The 17,427-nt window shown below is 34.5% G+C and overlaps 1 protein-coding gene across 4 annotated transcripts in view; it reads right to left on the bottom strand.

Annotated features, from left to right (window-relative positions):
- Positions 1 to 17,427, bottom strand: part of KIF18A (kinesin family member 18A) — a 93,389-nt gene that overhangs the window by 21,852 nt on the left and 54,110 nt on the right. For all 4 annotated transcript variants that reach the window (XM_046684573.1, XM_046684570.1, XM_046684571.1 and 1 more), the window contains one exon: positions 14,495 to 14,730. In XM_046684573.1, coding sequence (XP_046540529.1) covers positions 14,495 to 14,730 — 236 coding nt within the window. The remainder of the gene's footprint in view (positions 1 to 14,494; positions 14,731 to 17,427) is intronic.

Below are 17,427 nucleotides of genomic sequence, written 5' to 3'. Positions count from 1 at the left end.
GAAAATAAAAAAAAATACTATTTTGTTGAGACTGCCAAGTTTTAGAATCCTTTCAAAAAACTATTAAGTATTAAAACCACTTTTAAAATTAACTCTAAATGCAAGCACTAAAGTGTGAATCAGATGAAGAAAAAAATTACAGCTTTTATCAATAATAGTCCAGATTCTAACACAATGATACCTGGATTACAACATAACTATATTAACATTTGTGCAGTTTGTGTAGTATTGTATAGAATAAAATGTTATTAATATAAGCCACAGCTTAAAATAAAAACAAAAACATTGAAAAACAAGGAAATAAGAATTCATTTGCTTGCTGCATTGAATTACATTTGCTAAGTGGTTAAAAGAAATTATGAATAAATATTTGATGATTATTTACTTCACTAACTACTTAACCAAAGTTTAGATGTTAATCTGCCACTGCCATCTCTTCCCCAAACTTCTGCGATTTTAAAGAACATAGTCAACTAGTGGCAGGGTAATATAAGCAATCAATAGGATATTTTGACTTTGTTAATGAAATATAGGACAGTCTCATGAAGAAGTATAGGAAAAAGACATTTGAGAAGTTGACTGCCTATACCTCAAGAGAAACATCTAAAAATGTACTTATTGGCTGCATCGTTCTTTAAGCTATTTAAGTCCACCCGTGAGCACAATCTAGTCTACCTCATTATTTCTATCTTTCAAATATTTCATTTCTCCAAGAAGCCTATCCCACAGATTTGGCTGAGGACTTTGAAATGTTTCCAGCAGAAAGCAGGAAAAAAGAGAGTTGTTTCATGACTATGTTTCTAAATGTAGTTTTAAGAAATGTCAGTATATTCTTACTTTTAAAAGACTTTTTATAATATTTATTTTTTATTTATTATTATAAAAATTTTCCTTAAGCAGGCCCTTGGGTTAAATGTTACATACATGAATATTTGTATATATATTTTAATATATATAACATATGCTACTTCTTACATATTTCTGCTAATATACAAGGATATTATACAATTTAAGATGATTATATATTACAGAATATCCTGGCACATTAGCAGGTCAGGGAAGGTGAAATAAAGTGGTGGTGTAAACGAGCTAAATCTTCATCTCCCAGAATGAGAGGTTGGTAACACCTAAACACAGATGAATTAAGAAACAGCAGTATAAGTACACTGTTTAGAAATATTAAGTAAATGTTAGAAGTTTATTATAAGTTATCCAGCATAGATTTCAATAGAAAATAGAAAAAAACAGTTGTTTTATATCTCTTTTTCCTAAAGATAGTTTTAAGAAATGTCGTTATATTTTTACTTTTAAATGATTCTTTTAATTAAGAAATCCCTTTAAATCAATGAATTATTAATGACAAGTCACATCCAAATAATTTTAAACCAAGTGCCTATTACAGGGGAAAGGGAACTTAGAACTTACATATAAATGTTTCCTAGTAGCAGAAATGAACGGCCCAAGTAATATAGATGCTTATCTACCTTAACTATGACATTCCTATGTCATAGAAATCATGCAGTTTAGCAATCTATATTTTTTTACTGAATTTCCATTTTAAAATGGTGGTTCTAATTCCTGATTAATTACAGACCATCAGGAAAGTCACAGTGGGGATCATATCATACACAGAACCAGAATTTAGTACTAGATGATCTTAATGTTCATTTAAATTTTATTTTATAATCTGTTGCTCATAGCAAGAAAGTGACATGCTCGAAGTCATAATATCAATCATATTTGTTGTTGGCAGAACTTGAAGTCTCTTGTTGATTTAGCAGGGGAAAGACAGGTAAAGAAACTAAGTAACACAAAGTAATAACATATATAATTACGATGAAGACTTAAAAATATAAAATTTTCTTCACAGACTCAAAAATATGAATAGAAGGCAATACAGCATCTCATCCCTCCCAAACTGAGAGGCTATCTCCTGACTCCTACTACTAGAAAGAGCACAGAAGTGCGAATGAAATACAGACACATTTATAATTAAAAATGGAGTTACATAAAAATTACAAACCACATGAATAAAAGAAAAAAATGTACCACATATGGCAAAGGGTTTAAAGCTCTTGTATGTGTATATATGTATGTCTATGCACATGTGTATGTGTGATCGGTCATCTATCAAGAAAGAACTCTTACAAAATAAGAAAAATGAAAGATAGAAAAATGAGGCAAATGAAATAAACAGGTAATTAATTCAGAATGAACTACAATTGGACAAAAACACACACAAAAAATTCATCTTCATTCATTACCCATTAAAGTGGTAGACTGTACAGTTATAATAGTTCTGGAGAATAACTTGAGAATATATATCAAACACTTTAAAAATGTACATCCCCTTTGATGTAGTTATTCTACCTTTTAGGGGCTAAGGAAATTAGACAAGTTGCAAAATGTATCCACACACACAGAAGTTTGGTGGAGTGTTGCCTACAACAGCAATAAAGCGAAAACAAACAAAATGTTCAGCAGCAGGGAGTCAGGTAAATACGATACACAGTTATTAAAGACACCAAATTCCTATTTGATAGGAAACTGTACATGTAACTAGTGGTTCAGTGAAAACAAGCTGGTTATCTAACTGTATGTATAAAACAGACCTCAACTTTTCTGTTTACAAAATCCAAACTACATATGCATGTTCAGAAAAAATGTCCAGTTACGCTACTAAAACAAAATATTAACAGAAGCCAATGGAAAATATCTTATTTCTTTTGGCTTGACTTTTTCTAATTAAAATAAATGAACATTTATTGCTAAGATAATAACAAGGTTAAAACATCAGTGAAAGGAGCAATAAACTTAAAAATGAATTATTGAAAAAGCTCCAACTGTCAATGAAGTTACAGTTTGTTTGGAGGAGGAAAGGTAAGGTAATTGCTATAACAGTGGAATAAAAAAACCCAACAGAAACGCAAAACAGCATGTGCAGGCAAAGAGGAGAGGACTCATTAAAGGAAGGCTTCATAAAGAAGGCGGTATCTGAACTGGACTCCCAACGAGAATAAGAACTTTAATGGGCTAGGAGGTGGAACGGAGCAAGAGGAAGCAGCATTCAAGATTGAGGGAAAAGCTTGGAAACTGCAGAGGCAAGAAAGAGAAAGCACGTTTAAGGGAAGACTGGACACCAAGGGCCTCTGCAGCTGGACACTAGACTGGGAAAGCTCTTGAGGCTCTCCTCAGCAGGAGGTCTGTGCTTTGTCAGGAAGATCATTTTAGTGTGAAAGGTAGATCGCAGAGGGGAGAGACAAGAGAAATGGAAACAAGTTTAGATAGCACTAGAATTACTCATTTCTTACATCAAACTTCTCAAAATGTTTTAAAATAAACTGAACTAAGAAAAACATCATTCTATTCTCTCTCTCTGTTTTAAATAAATCTCTAAAACAAGTACTAACTGGCAATTTCATGTGGTTTCTTAGGTAGGAGGGGGTCAATATTAATTTTTTAGCTCCTTGAAATATTCCACAGATGGTTCTCCTTTAAGTAAAGAGACTAGATAATTTATCACTAATGAGTTAAAAATCCCTCTCTTAAAAAATGGGCAGGCCTTCTGGGGTCATCTTTTGATGTGCCATATTATGTGTCCTGAATGATTTTACTCAGAGGAACTAATTCATCAAAAGCTTAAGACTGCAAACGTTAAAAGATTTACAGAGCTGTACGTTAGTGTAAAAAGCAGAATGCAGTATTTAGCAAACATGAGTCACCGGCTGCAAAGTAGGGTTCATGACAGGGAGACATTGATGAATGGGATTAGATCTAATTGAGGTTTGGTACAAAATGTTGGCAAGGATTTTTCTTTTGCTAGCGCTCATGTTAATATGTACGTGAGGAGGTATTTTGGGAAACTATGCTAAATTAAAATTAGTTGGCAAAGTTCTAAAGTAAAATCAAATATTAATATATGCATTTCAATAAACACTTCTAGGCTACAAATGATTGATACAATTACTGTACTAATCATAAATCTAGATTCTTTTTAACAGCCTTGTGACTCATGGAATTCACAGTTGCAAATGATACAGGTGAATGAATTTTAACCATTTAAAAGATATGTAACCTTAAGGTACTACTGAATTAACCAAATGAATAAATATTTTATAATGCATTCATAAAAAACTATTTTGGTTATTCTAGTATTAATGCCTATACAGATAATATCAGCTATTTACAATTATTACAAAGAGCAGCAGATACCATGTTTTCCTCTCAGTCTCATTTTCCTAGTATTCATACTTATTTAAGATGGGAAAAAAAATTAAAAAAGACAGTGCAAAGAACCTTATAATTTATAATATTTATAGTTACAGATAACAAGTGGACACTGTCTTGTGTAAAAGAAGACTAAGGGCCAAATGAAATCTACAAGCATGACTTCCATCGTCTACTGACAATGATTAAATTTTGTTGCCAAATGGGAAAACACATGGAAGATTTAGTTTATAAACACTTTTGTTGCTTCATATTTGTTATATGAGGAACTAACATAGAGATTTCCTATTTTTTAGATGAAATTTCCATGTATTTAAGTAAGGGGAAACCTAAACTTACACTGGAACTCTATATTCAATCAGAATATCTGTACTCTAAGACACTGGTTCTACTAGTATCTTTTATTGTACAATCTGTAAGATAAAACCACTAACATGGGTGCAAAATTTAAGAAAAGGAAAGGTTAGAGACAGAAATATTACTAAATGTGAGTTTCCAGATGGATAATGAGGAAATCTTGACTTTTCATTTAATGTCAGAAATTTTATCAGTTCCATAAATAAACCTTGCTGCCAGCACCCCCACCCTGCATGGCACTCAGTGAGTGCACTTTCTGTTTTCCAGACCCAAAATAGGTACATGTTTTACTCCAAGTCAATAGACACGCAGTTTGGAGGCAAAGATTTCAAGTCCAATAAACATCTATCCCAAAACCAAGTACTGACATTGGTAAAGTATTAAAATTAACAAAATTTAAAAAGTTTATTCTTGAATAAGAAATAATATAGACTTATTAATATAAGAATAAAAATAGTCCATATAACCAAAATATAAAATATTAAGGATATCTTTAATAACAAATGTACAAGGCACACAAACAAAATTCTAAAACTTTGCTGAAGAACAGACAAGAAGATATGAATATGGAGGGACAAACTACTCTAGAGTGAGAAGACTTGATGGCAGAAAATGTGAAGATAAAATTAATTTATAAATTTTTAAAAAGATTTTATTTCCTTGGAATTGGAAAAAATTATTCTAACATCCATTTTTTAGTCAGAAACAGCCAAAAATATTTTAAAAACAAAGACTAAGAGGGACTAGCACTGCTATATATCAAAAAGCACTATAAAAATATCAGTCATTAAAATAATAGCTTCTAGCTCCAGGAGAGACAAATAGGCAAAAAAATAGGATAGAAATCCAATAAACAGAATTATGTGTGACTACTTACTGTACGTAAAACAAAGGTATCATAAGGATGGATTGTCAATACATTATACAAGAATAACAAGCTCTTTGGAAAAAAATAAGTTAGATTCTTACCTGTTATCTTACATCAAAGTAAATTAGGACAAAAAGGAAGTGACACTTTAAAACCTTATGGATGAAAAAGCCTTTTGAGGAATGATTCCAGAGGCAGAGAGAAAGAGAAAAAATAAAGCTATTTTATGATATGTTTTAAAATTTCAGTATTAAAAAGGACATTTCAAACAAAGTTATGAGTAAATGATAAACTTGAATGTATTTGCAACACGTATCTTACAGGAAAGAGTTAATATCCCTTAATGATCTCATCTAGTCCTATGGCTTTAAATATCATCTAAATGTTAACAACTCTCAAATTTATATTTCAGTTTAGACTTCTCTCCTAAACTCCAGATTCTTATACCCAACTGCTTACATGATGTCTCCACTTGGATGTATCTTAGACAAATTTAAAACACCCCAAAGTGATCTGCTAATCTTCCCTAGCTCTACCCTATAAACCTGCTCCACCTGAAGTCTTCCCCAGCTCTTTTAAGGTGACTTGATTCTTTCAGTCGCTAAGTTCATAAATCTTAGTCATCCTTGACCTTTCTTTCTCTCACATCCCAAATCCAATTTGTCAGGAAATCCTGCTGTCTCTACCTTCAAAATATATTAGAATCTGACCACTTCTCACTAACTCCACTGCTACCAACCTGGTCTGAGCCACCAACATCTTTTACTTGGGTTATTGCAGTAGTCTCCTAACTGTTTCAACCCTTGCCACACTACAATCTATTCTCAACACAGCAGCCAGAGGCACCAGTTTAAAACATTACTGAGATATGTTACTTCTCCACTCAGATCATGCCATGGTTCCCTGTCTTGTTCAGAGTAAAAATCTAAGTCCTTACAATGACCCACAAGGTTCTATGTGATCTGCCTTCCTCCCATTATCTCTATGATCTCATCATTGTCTACTTTCCTTCTCGTTTTCTTTGCACCAAATTCCTTCAGTAGGGCAAACAAACACCTGGTGTTAAGAGATTTTTGCACTGCTTGTTCTCTCAAGCTGAAAATGACTCTTCTCCCAGACATCCACATGGCTAACCCTGTGAACTCCTTCAAGTTTGATGGGTGAGGGCTTGTTGAGAATGCTATTTATAAAGCAGCAACCTCTCCTCCATCCCACTCCTGAACTCCCTTTCTTTCTTTTCCCTTAGCATGTACCACCTTCTAAGACTTTTTAATTTACTTAACATATTTATTGTCTTTCTCCCAGCGCTAGAATGTAAGCTCCACAAGGGTGAGAAAGTTTGCCTTGTACTTTGATGCATCCTTAGTATCAGGTAAGAGCCTGGCGCACAGTAGAAGTTCAATAAATACTGTTGAATGAACGAATAAATATCTGTATCTTAAGCTCTTGTAAATAAGCAACAATTTTTACAAAAGATGACTATGCCAGAAAAATGTTCAAATGATGGCTAGGTCATCCACAGACAAGAAAACAGAGCCTTAAATAGATGAAAGAAAAAAACCATTCAACTATATTAGTGAACAAAGGAAAAATGTAAAGAAGATAATATTTATGATTACTTAACTGGTAAAGAATCAATAAGTAATTAGCAAACAGAAAACAGGGAGAGAGAACCCCAGATTTAGAAATATTTAATAGATGCATCAACCAATGACAAAGTATGGTTCTTGTTTGGTTACTAATATGAAAAACTATAAAAAGAAATCATTTATGAGACAATGGGGGAAATCTGAACACTGATTTTATGTTTGATGATATTAGGTATGAAGAGGGCATTGCATTTTGTCTTAGAAACATTAAGATGTAAGTGGAAGAAAAGAAGGCTTAGATTTCTTTCAAAATAATCCAGTATAGATGTAGACGGGGTAGAGGAAAGCAGATGGGGTTTTCAAGACTTGCCATGAGATAATTCGTAAAGTTAGGTGATGGGCACATGGGGCTCATTATAGTATTCTTTGTATTTCTACATGTTTGAAAATGATTTTCTAAAAATTAAAAATTGAAACTATTTTAACACCAAAAGCTGGTGAGGCTCAAAGGAGAAAGGAAAGCATTTTCTTCCACTGCTGGTGGGAGTTAAACTGGTACAATCACATGACAGAGGGGCACTTGGCAGGATATATTATAAACTTAAAAAAAAGTGTGTATTTCTTGAGCCAGAAATTGCATTTCTAGGAATTTATCATAGGGATAATCAGACATGATTATCAGACAGGATAAATATGCATATTTGCTTACTGCAATATTATTTATAATAACGATAACTTACTAAACAACCTAAATGCCTAACAATAAACTACAAATTAATTATGGTTAATCTTGCCAGACTTTTAAAAGCATAGTATGTGTGCATTTTAAATTCAAAGAATGCAACTGATGTAGTATATACTCTTTAAAGGTCCCGAAAGCACCAGGAAAAAAAATTCAAATCCCACAGCATTTAGTATTTTTGGAATTTAACAACAAACCACTTGACATTACCTGCTTATGAGAGTACAGGGAAAAGTCAGTGACATATGTGTAAGCTTAAGACGAATGGGACACAATTTACTCATGTTTTTGCTTAAGTTAAATCTCTTCAATTTTACTTCTAAAATTTAGTAAGACTACCATTTATTGTATAATTTTAAGCAATATATGCTATCTGGGTATTGCTTTGTGTCTTTAGAAACGCAAACATAGATTTTACTATTTACACTTTTTTAACGGACTACTTCAATATTCTAAGACTCAGAAAAATAAATATTTATAAGTGGACTCCCTTTATTCCCCTTGCCTGTTACTCATCTTTGACTTTCTATTCATAATGAATACAGTATACATAATTCACAGAATGGATAAGACGTTAAGCAAACAGTTAATCTATGAAATCATGTGAACAAAATGTTAAAATAAACTAAGAACAAAACATAAAAACAAAACCCACTTTCTGATATGTTTTCAAAAGAAAATACAGAGTTATAAAATGTAACATGACTTCAATAGTCTTTCCTTTTGAAAATGTTATGAAAAGGAATTAAGAGCCAAATAAATGTTTTGTTTTACTGTTGACAAGTATAGCCTGTGCAATTACATTGTAAGTGAAATACGGATTTTTAAATAAGGAATAATGACCATCATATAGCAGATGGTCAGTATTTCTCAATCTTGGTGTTAAAACCCTATTTCCTCTCCAACATCTTGAATACATTATAAAGAAAGAACAGAGGCCCAAAAGGTATGAGAGAATCTGAAAAAAACTCAAGTTTTCTTTCCAAAGATCTCAACTAGGTCAGTTCTAATGACGATAATGCTTTATTAACAGAAAAAGATGAGATATATAGATATATGTATATCTCCAACTTCTTTGTCATCTTAATGTAAAAATATATAAGGCACTTATATAATAGAGACCTAGGTAATTCAGACCAACTTCTCTACTGAGGGCAACTAAAAAATCTAAACAAAATATAAAAAACACGTGCTTGAAGGCACAAGAGAGCTAACGAGATTGTGAAGAATTACAGGCAAGTATCAGGAGGAAGTTGGAGGTTCAGGAAGGTAACCTCTGCATTCACAGCTATTTTCCCCTTGAGGTTGTTTGCTGACACTGGAGGAGGTGGCAGAAAAGCTTAGCAACATTGTGGAGAGCTTTACAGGACTGGGTGCTGGAACCGGAATTTAGGGCGCAGTAAAGGGAGTTCTTTGAAAACCCACTTCACTTTGAGTTGGGACCCTGCACAGCTATGCTCTAGAGGGTAAATCAGTGGTCTGCAGGCCTTGGAAGAAGCTGCAGTTCAGTTTCAAGATCTCTAAAATTGGGCTGAAGTGATCTTGCATTGCTAATGCCACCAGGAACCTGGAAGAAGCAAATATAAATCCTCTCTGAAGGAAGACATTATTATCAGAAGCCTCCAAGTATTTCTATGAACGATTTCACAAATATATGTCTGATGAACAAAGTTAGCATGCATTCAAGGAATTGAGACCACGTGAAAGAAGAGCAAAAAGAGCTAACAGGAGGGTTCTAAGACTTGGTAATTCTCAGACACAGACTTGAAAACAAGTACATCCATCCTGTTCAGTGAGAAGTTTTGCAAGAAATGAAAACTATAAAAAAGAATCAAATGGAAATTCTAGAACTGAAATTAAGAACTTGATGGATTTAAGAAACATTTGACAGAGCAGAAAAGAGAAAAACAGAATATGGAAAAGAAATTTCTAGGGAGAGGAAAAAACAATGAAAATCAGGAGAAAGTAAAAGGCACTGACAAGACAGTGAGAACGTACCATGCAATATAATTGGAGTCTCAGAAGTAGAGGAGAGAGCAAAAGTGGCAGAAGTAATATTTGAAGATATAATTTGAACTTTACGAAGCTAATGAAAGATAATGCAGACACAAATAAAGTAAGTTCTATAAGCCCAAATAAGAGAAGTAGAAATAAAATCACATCAACACAATATAGCAAAACTACTAAAACCCAAAGGAGAAGTATTTTAGGAAGGTAGAGAAGTCAGATTATAAGGGAGCAACACTTAGAATGGAAGCTGGTTTCAACAGCAGCAACAAAAGCCAGGAGATGACAAAGTTTTATCTTTAAAGTGCTAAAGAAAAGAACACCAAACTAGAATTCTATACCCCGCAAAATAGTCTTTAGGAAAGAAAGTAAAATAAATATATCTTTATACATATAAAAGATAAGAAAATGCATCATCAGCATACCCACTGTAGAGGAAATGCAAAACATTGTTTAGATGAAAGAAAAATGATCTTGGATGGAGAAGCAGAGATGCTGAAAAAATGTAGAACAAAAAAAAGTAAATGTGAATATTGACTGTACAGACAAGAAAAATAATATGGCTTTAATATATATAGAAAAATAAAATACACAGTAACAATGGTATATATGTCAGGAGAGGAGTTAATGGAGTTAAAGAATTTTAAATTTCTAGCACTGAGAAGAAGGTGGAGGTAAGAAATAGTTATGTGACAGACATTGATAAAGCAAGGATACATAATGTTACTTCAAGGGTAATTACTAAAAGAATATAAAGAGTATATAGCTTCCAAACTCCCAGAGGTGAAAAAATGGAATATTAAATATTATTCCATCATTTCAAAGGAAACTTCAGAAGGAAAGAAATTTAGAATAATTAATACACTTAGAAAGCAAATCATAAGATGGTAGATTTAAACCCAAATAACAATTAAATTCATCAACTACCAAAAAGAATAAAGAGTTTAATTAAAAGATAAAGACCAACAAACCAGAACAAAGAAACAAAACCCAATTATGTGCTATTTATAACAGACATGTCTGAAATAAATATAAGATTATAGAAAGGTTTAAAGTGAAAGAATTGGAAAAAAGATAAACCATGAAAACACCAGGCAAAAGAAAAGTGGGGTAGCTATATTAATTTTAAACAAAGTAGGGGCTGGCCTGGTGGTGTAATGGTTAAGTGCATTCACTCTGCTTTGGTGGCCTCAGGTTTGAGGGTTCGGATCCTGAGTGCGGACCCACACACCGCTCATCAAGCCACGCTGTGGAGGCGTCACATACAACATAGAGGAAGACAGGCAAATGTTGGCTCAAGGACAATCTTCCCCAGGCCAAAACAGGGAGATTGGCAACAGATATTAGGTCAGGGCCAATCTTCGTCCTCCACCCCCCTGACAAAAAATTAAACAAAGTAAATTTAAAGTTAAGAAAAATTACAAGAAGGGCATATTATAATAAAAAGAAGATGTAACAATTCTGAAATATATGGATGTAATAATATAATCTCAATATATAAAAAGCAAAAATTGACAGAACTAAAAGAAGAAATGAGCAGTACACAGAACACCCTCTCCCCCTCAAATGTCCACATCCTAGCCTCTGGAGCCTGGGAACATATTACATTACATAGCAAAGGGCTTTTGCAGATATAACTGAGGTTACAGAATTAAAGACAGAGATCATCCAGTGGGTCCAATCTAATCATATGAGCCCTTAAAAGCAGAAGACTTTCTCTAACTTTACACAGCTGAGAGGAGGCAAAAGGGAAGGTCAGAGAGATCTGAAGCATGAGAATAACTTGATCTACCTTTGTTGGCTGGAAGATGAAGTGATGAAGAGGGCCACATGCCTGGGAATATGGGTGACCTGTAGAAGCTGAGACCCTGGCCAACAGCCAACAAGAAAACAGGGACCTTAGCCCGACAGCCCATAGAACTGAATTCTGCTAACAACTAGAATGAGCCTAGAAGCACATTCTCCCTCAGAGCCTCTGGATAAGACTCAGCTGGCTGACACTTTGATTTTGGCCATGTGAAAGTCTAACAGAGCAACCAGTTGAGCCTGCTGGACTTCTGACCCACAGAACTCTGAGACAATAAGTCAGTGTTATTTTAAGTTGATAGGTTCACGTTAATTTGTTAGGGCAGCAACAAAAAACTGATACAAAATGGAAAAATCCATAGTAATAGGGGAAATTTTTAATAGGTCTCCTCAGTATATGATAGAACTTGAATTAAAAAATAAGTCAGTAAGAATAAGATTTGAAGAACATAACCAATTTGACCTGACTTACATAGAATATTGCAATCAATGACTGCAAAATATACATTCCTTAAAAGCATACTTAAAACATTTATACAGGCTAACTATATACTGGGCACTTTTTCTCTAAACATAATTCAGTTAAGTTAGAAATCAATAACCAAAACATAGACTGGAATTTGCCATAGCTTTTTGACATTAAGATACATTACATGGGGCCAGCCCAGTAGCATAGTGGTTAAGTTCATGCTCTCTGCTTCAGCCGCCTGGGGTTTGCCGGTTTGGATCCTGGGCGCGGACCTAGGCACCGCTTATCAAGCTATGCTGTGGCAGGCGTCCCACATATAAAGTAGAGGAAGATGGGTACGGATGTTAGCTCAGGGCCAGTCTTCCTCGGCAAAAAGAGGAGGATTGGCAGTGGATGTTAGCTCAATGTTAATCTTCTTCTTCAACAAAAAGAAATGCCCACGTGAGTCAAAGAAGAAATTACAATAGAAATCAGAAAATATTTTGAACTAAAAAATAATGAAAAATACTATGTATCAAAACTTGTGGGATGAAGCTAAAGCTGCGTTTAGAGGGAAATCTATGGACATAAGTTAAAAAAATCTGGTGAAAATTAATGAACAAACATTTATCTTTATCAGTTAGAAACAAAATCAGCAACATAAATCTAGTGAAAGCAGAAGGAAATAATAAAAATAACAATAAAGAGCAGATAAAATGAAACAGAAAACGAAATCCATAATGAAACAAAAAACAAACATCCAAAAGAAAAAAAAAAACAAAGCAAATATTTGAGTGATAGTTCTGACATGAAGGGATCATACTAATAAATAAAATCAAATACAAGTCTACAGAGATTTGTCTCATCTCCCTCTTAAAATTTACTGACATAACATCCAGTGATAGAAAAATGCAATAATCGCCAACAGCAAAAACTGGGTAATTTTTGGAAGTTGGAAAGCAAGTGGATCAGATCAATGGAAAAACTAGAAGAGAAAAATCAAGACCCTTGCTATTATGTCTACGAGAACTGCTTTTCCCCAATCTGCAAACCAAGACAAAACGAATAGGGACTAGACTACGAGGTGATTATCCATAATAACTACCAGAGTGACTGCTCAAGAGAGCAACTGTGGTGCTGTACTGGAAGTCAGCACTCTCTAAACTAAGTGGAGACCTCCTAGCATCAGCACTAGAAACAAAGAAAAGTAGAGCAGAGCCTTGGGAAGATCCAGACTTCCAAAAAGACAGAAATGCTTGGAGGTGAGAGAGCGGAGCAGGAGGGCAGCTGTCACCAGAAGCGAAACTAAAGCAGTCCAAACAAAAAAAAAACACCCAAAACAAAAAGAACAAACAAACTCTACCAACTCTAATGAGCAAAGGATACCTCAGAGAAGATGAAAAACATCACTGGTAATCTGAGATGAGAGGTGAAAATTTAAAAAAGAATATATACTAGTTTAGTATTGTTATTATTTGAGTTAAGGTAAAGATGAGACGTATACTAATACACATTTGGTATAGGAAAAATTTTGGAGAGTTTGACAGATTACATTTTAAAAAATTATTTGTATTCTGACCCAGCCGATCAGTTTCTAGGAATCTGGAACACACGCACAGATGTGAATATACAGTCACACTCTCTGATGCACTGTTCATCAACAGGACAACGGTTAAGTAAATTATGGTACATCTATTCTCTGGATTCTCATAACTGTTAAAAAAAATAAGGTAGATTCTTCATGTGTGTACTCTAAAAATGTTAATAATAAACTAAATAAACAAACAAAAGAAAATTGTAGGTCAATACATATAATGTGCTAGCATTCATGTGAAACCTAACAAAAAGCTAAAGAGTTAGAGTAATACAAATATTACACACACACACTGAAATGTAAAGATAACTGAATGGTTAACTGCATTTACCTCTGAGATAGGATACAAGATTGAGGTTCTAGGGAAAGTCAAAGGGAGCATTCTACTTCTGTATGTACTTCTATATTGCCTTTTTAAACATTAGTTTTGCATGTTCAAATGTCCCATGCACAATTTTATGAGGAGAGATATCAAGTGATTTGCCAACAGTATAATAGTAAATTCTATGCTCTTAGTTGATCTTAAGAACAGATTATGCATTATACAATATAATATTCTTAATTGTAATCTTCAGTCCTCAACAGAGGTTAAATTTTAAAGAAGGAGGGAGGTGAAATTATTCCAAAAAAAAATGAATGAAATAACTGGTAGAGTTATTCAGAACATCAAGCATATTTGGTGTTAGACCTTTGAAAGACACTAGTTAACTGAAATGATTCTGAAGCTAATTTCCCCATTAATTCTCACAAAATAGCCAAACCTATTAAAAAACTGTTCTGTAGACTGATATATAAACGAGGCTACTCTTTAGAAATCATACAATAATTTACTTAATAAAATAAAAGCTGTACTTACAGTAAGGAGCAGGCTGAACTGGCCCAAGCTGCGGAAAGGCCATGAGAACAGAAATCCCTGGTAGATCATTTTGCTTTGTATGCTCAGCAGTTTGGTCGGCCCAAACCACCACTTTTTTCCTTTCTACCAAATGTTCAATTTCTGTGAAGTCAGACTCAAAAGCAGCGTTGGACAGGCCAGCTTCTTTTAAAGCACAATACTGTTTTCTTAGGACTGGAAGTAAAGCATTCAATAATCTATATACACAGAAGGTGACAAGAAGAGAGATAAATATCAAATTTTAAACACATTATTATAGCTCTATGTAACATCCAAAGTATTAGCAGATCATTAAAATGATTCTCTGTATATATTCTCCTGTAGAATATTTCAGTCAAATACCTCGACATATTCTTAACACATTAAGCACAGAGGGGAAAGAATCCTGGATGCGAATTACAAGCACCAGGCTGTAGTCTTAGCTAGTCACTTACTTCTCTACGACCTTGGATAAGGCACAAACGGTTTCTTCTCTACAATGTGGAGTACAACTGGACAGCCACTAATTATAACAGGAGATTGTTTTGAGGACTAAATGAGCTAAATACATATAAAAGCTTTTTGCAAAGCACAATGTGATTTACAAACCAAAGATATTGTTGTTATTGTTACTAAATACCGTGGGATTGAAATGAAAAATTAATATACTCTGTCAAACAATGAGATTCATTTTAGATATATAATATTTGACATATAACAACAAAAGAACAAAACTCAACTTTCCAAGTTAGCTTTTCATGAGCTAAAGCAACGGCTTTCTAAGTCATTCAGAGAGGTTCCAAGCGGAAAGGCTGTGGACAAAGATCGTGGGTATGGGGAATTGACGGGGCACTGGATTCTCAGCTCTGATTCAGTATCTTCCCTATAGCTATCAATGAGAGCAGTACTGAAGGTTATCTTTTTAATGTATTAGACCCCCATGTAAGTGTCCACTGAAGAAAGGCCACAGCTACACAGTTTATACACTCAACCAATGGTTCCTAACTTTTACATCAAGGAAGATGGCAAACGACATGAATGATCTTGAAATGATTCAGTCCTGCTGTTCCAGCTGACTCATAACATCCACGAGAATAGAATCATCTGAAGTATGGATAGGGCAGTGGGAAAAGAATAGGCATTAATTTTAAAACACAAGGAAATAACGGCTTTATGACCTAGAAATCTTAAATATTTAGATAGCAGTAAAAATAAATGGTCTGAGGCATTTTTCTTTCTGGTGAGCCAAGCAGGTAATGAGGGAAAAGTCATTATACGTTAAAATGTTATACGTTAGATGTCTCCTTGGAACTTCTTTGAATGGCTTTGAAAGCCACTGCTTTAGCTTATGAAGAACTAACTTGTAAAGCTGAGTTTTGTTCTTTTGTCATATTTCAAACATTATATACCTAAAATGAGCCTCATTGTTTGACAGAGTCTATCAACTTTTCATTTCAAATCCATGGTATTTAGTAACAATAATATCTTTGGTTTGTAAATCACATAAGGAAAAGTCATTAATCAGAAAGTCAATAAAAACAATGATTTGTTGTGCACCTATACTATCAGGTGCTGTGCAGAGAAGAGTCAACATAGTGGGCTGGAGGCTGCTATTCGTACAAAGGCTTGCTTGCAAGGCTAGTCCCTGGCTGGCATCTTGAAACTTAAAGATTTTGAGAGGGTTCTCATCACTTTCAGAACTGATAACAGGGCTCCACTGTGCTTAAACTGTTTGATCAAACAATGCAGTTGATATGAAATAACTACTTTCTTTCTGGAAAGCTGGGAATTTTGTAAGTGCCAGGCAGAGGGTGCCTATGTGATGAGCTCCCAACAAAAACCCAGGGCACTAAGTGTCTGCCTAATGAGATTCCAAAGTAGACATTTCACGTGTGCTGCTACAACTTTTGCAGGAGGTCTTAAGCATATCCTGTGTGGGTCCACTGGAAGAGGACACATGAATGCTTGTATCTGCTTTCCTTTGGATTTTGCCCCATTTGCCTTTTCCTTTTGCTGATTTTGTCTCGCATGCTTTTGTTGTAATAAATCATAACTATGAGTACAACTATTGGACGAGTCCTATGAGTCATTCCAGTAAACTGCCAAACCTGGAAGTGGTATTAGGGACCCGCAACGTATGCTATTTATGTACATATGTAACTTTGCATGTAGGTATTTACTCACACATTCATTTTTACGTTTTTGATTTGATATTTGTATATATTGTGAAACGATCACCACAATAAGTCTAGTTAACATCCATCACCACAGTTACAGAATTTATTTTTCTTGTGATGAGAACTTTTAAAATCTACTCTCTTAGCAACTTCGAAACACACAATACAGGGGCTGGCTCCGTGGCCGAGTGGTTAAGTTCGTGCGCTCGGCTGCGGCAGCCCAGGGTTCGGATCCTGGGTGCGGACATGGCACTGCTCATCAGGCCACGTTGAGGCGGCGTCCCACATCCCACAACTAGAAGGACCTGCAACTAAGATATACACCTGTGTACAGAGGGGGTTTGGGGAGATAAAGCAGAAAAAAAAAGATTGGCGACAGTCGTTAGCCCAGGTGCCAATCTTAAAACAAAAACAAAAACAAAAAAACCCCCCGCACAATACAGTATTACTAACTCTGGTTGCCATGTTGTACAGCACATGCCCATGACTGACTGAACTGGAGGCTTGTACCTTTTAATTCCGTTCACCCACTTCACCCATCTCCCCTCCTCTGCCTCTGGCAACCACCAATCTGCTCGCTGTATCTATGAGTTTTTTCATTCTTTTTTAAGATTTCACATCTAAGTGAGGTCATTATGGTACTTGTCTTTCTCTTTCTGACTTATTTCATTTAGTATAATACCCTCAAGGTCCATCAATGGTGTCACAAATAGCAAGATTTCATTCTTTTCTATGGCT

Source organism: Equus quagga, chromosome 14 (assembly GCF_021613505.1).
Source record: "Equus quagga isolate Etosha38 chromosome 14, UCLA_HA_Equagga_1.0, whole genome shotgun sequence".
Lineage (NCBI taxonomy): Eukaryota > Metazoa > Chordata > Mammalia > Perissodactyla > Equidae > Equus > Equus quagga.
Note: the sequence above shows the minus strand (reverse complement) of the source record. Positions and strands in the feature narration are given on the sequence as shown.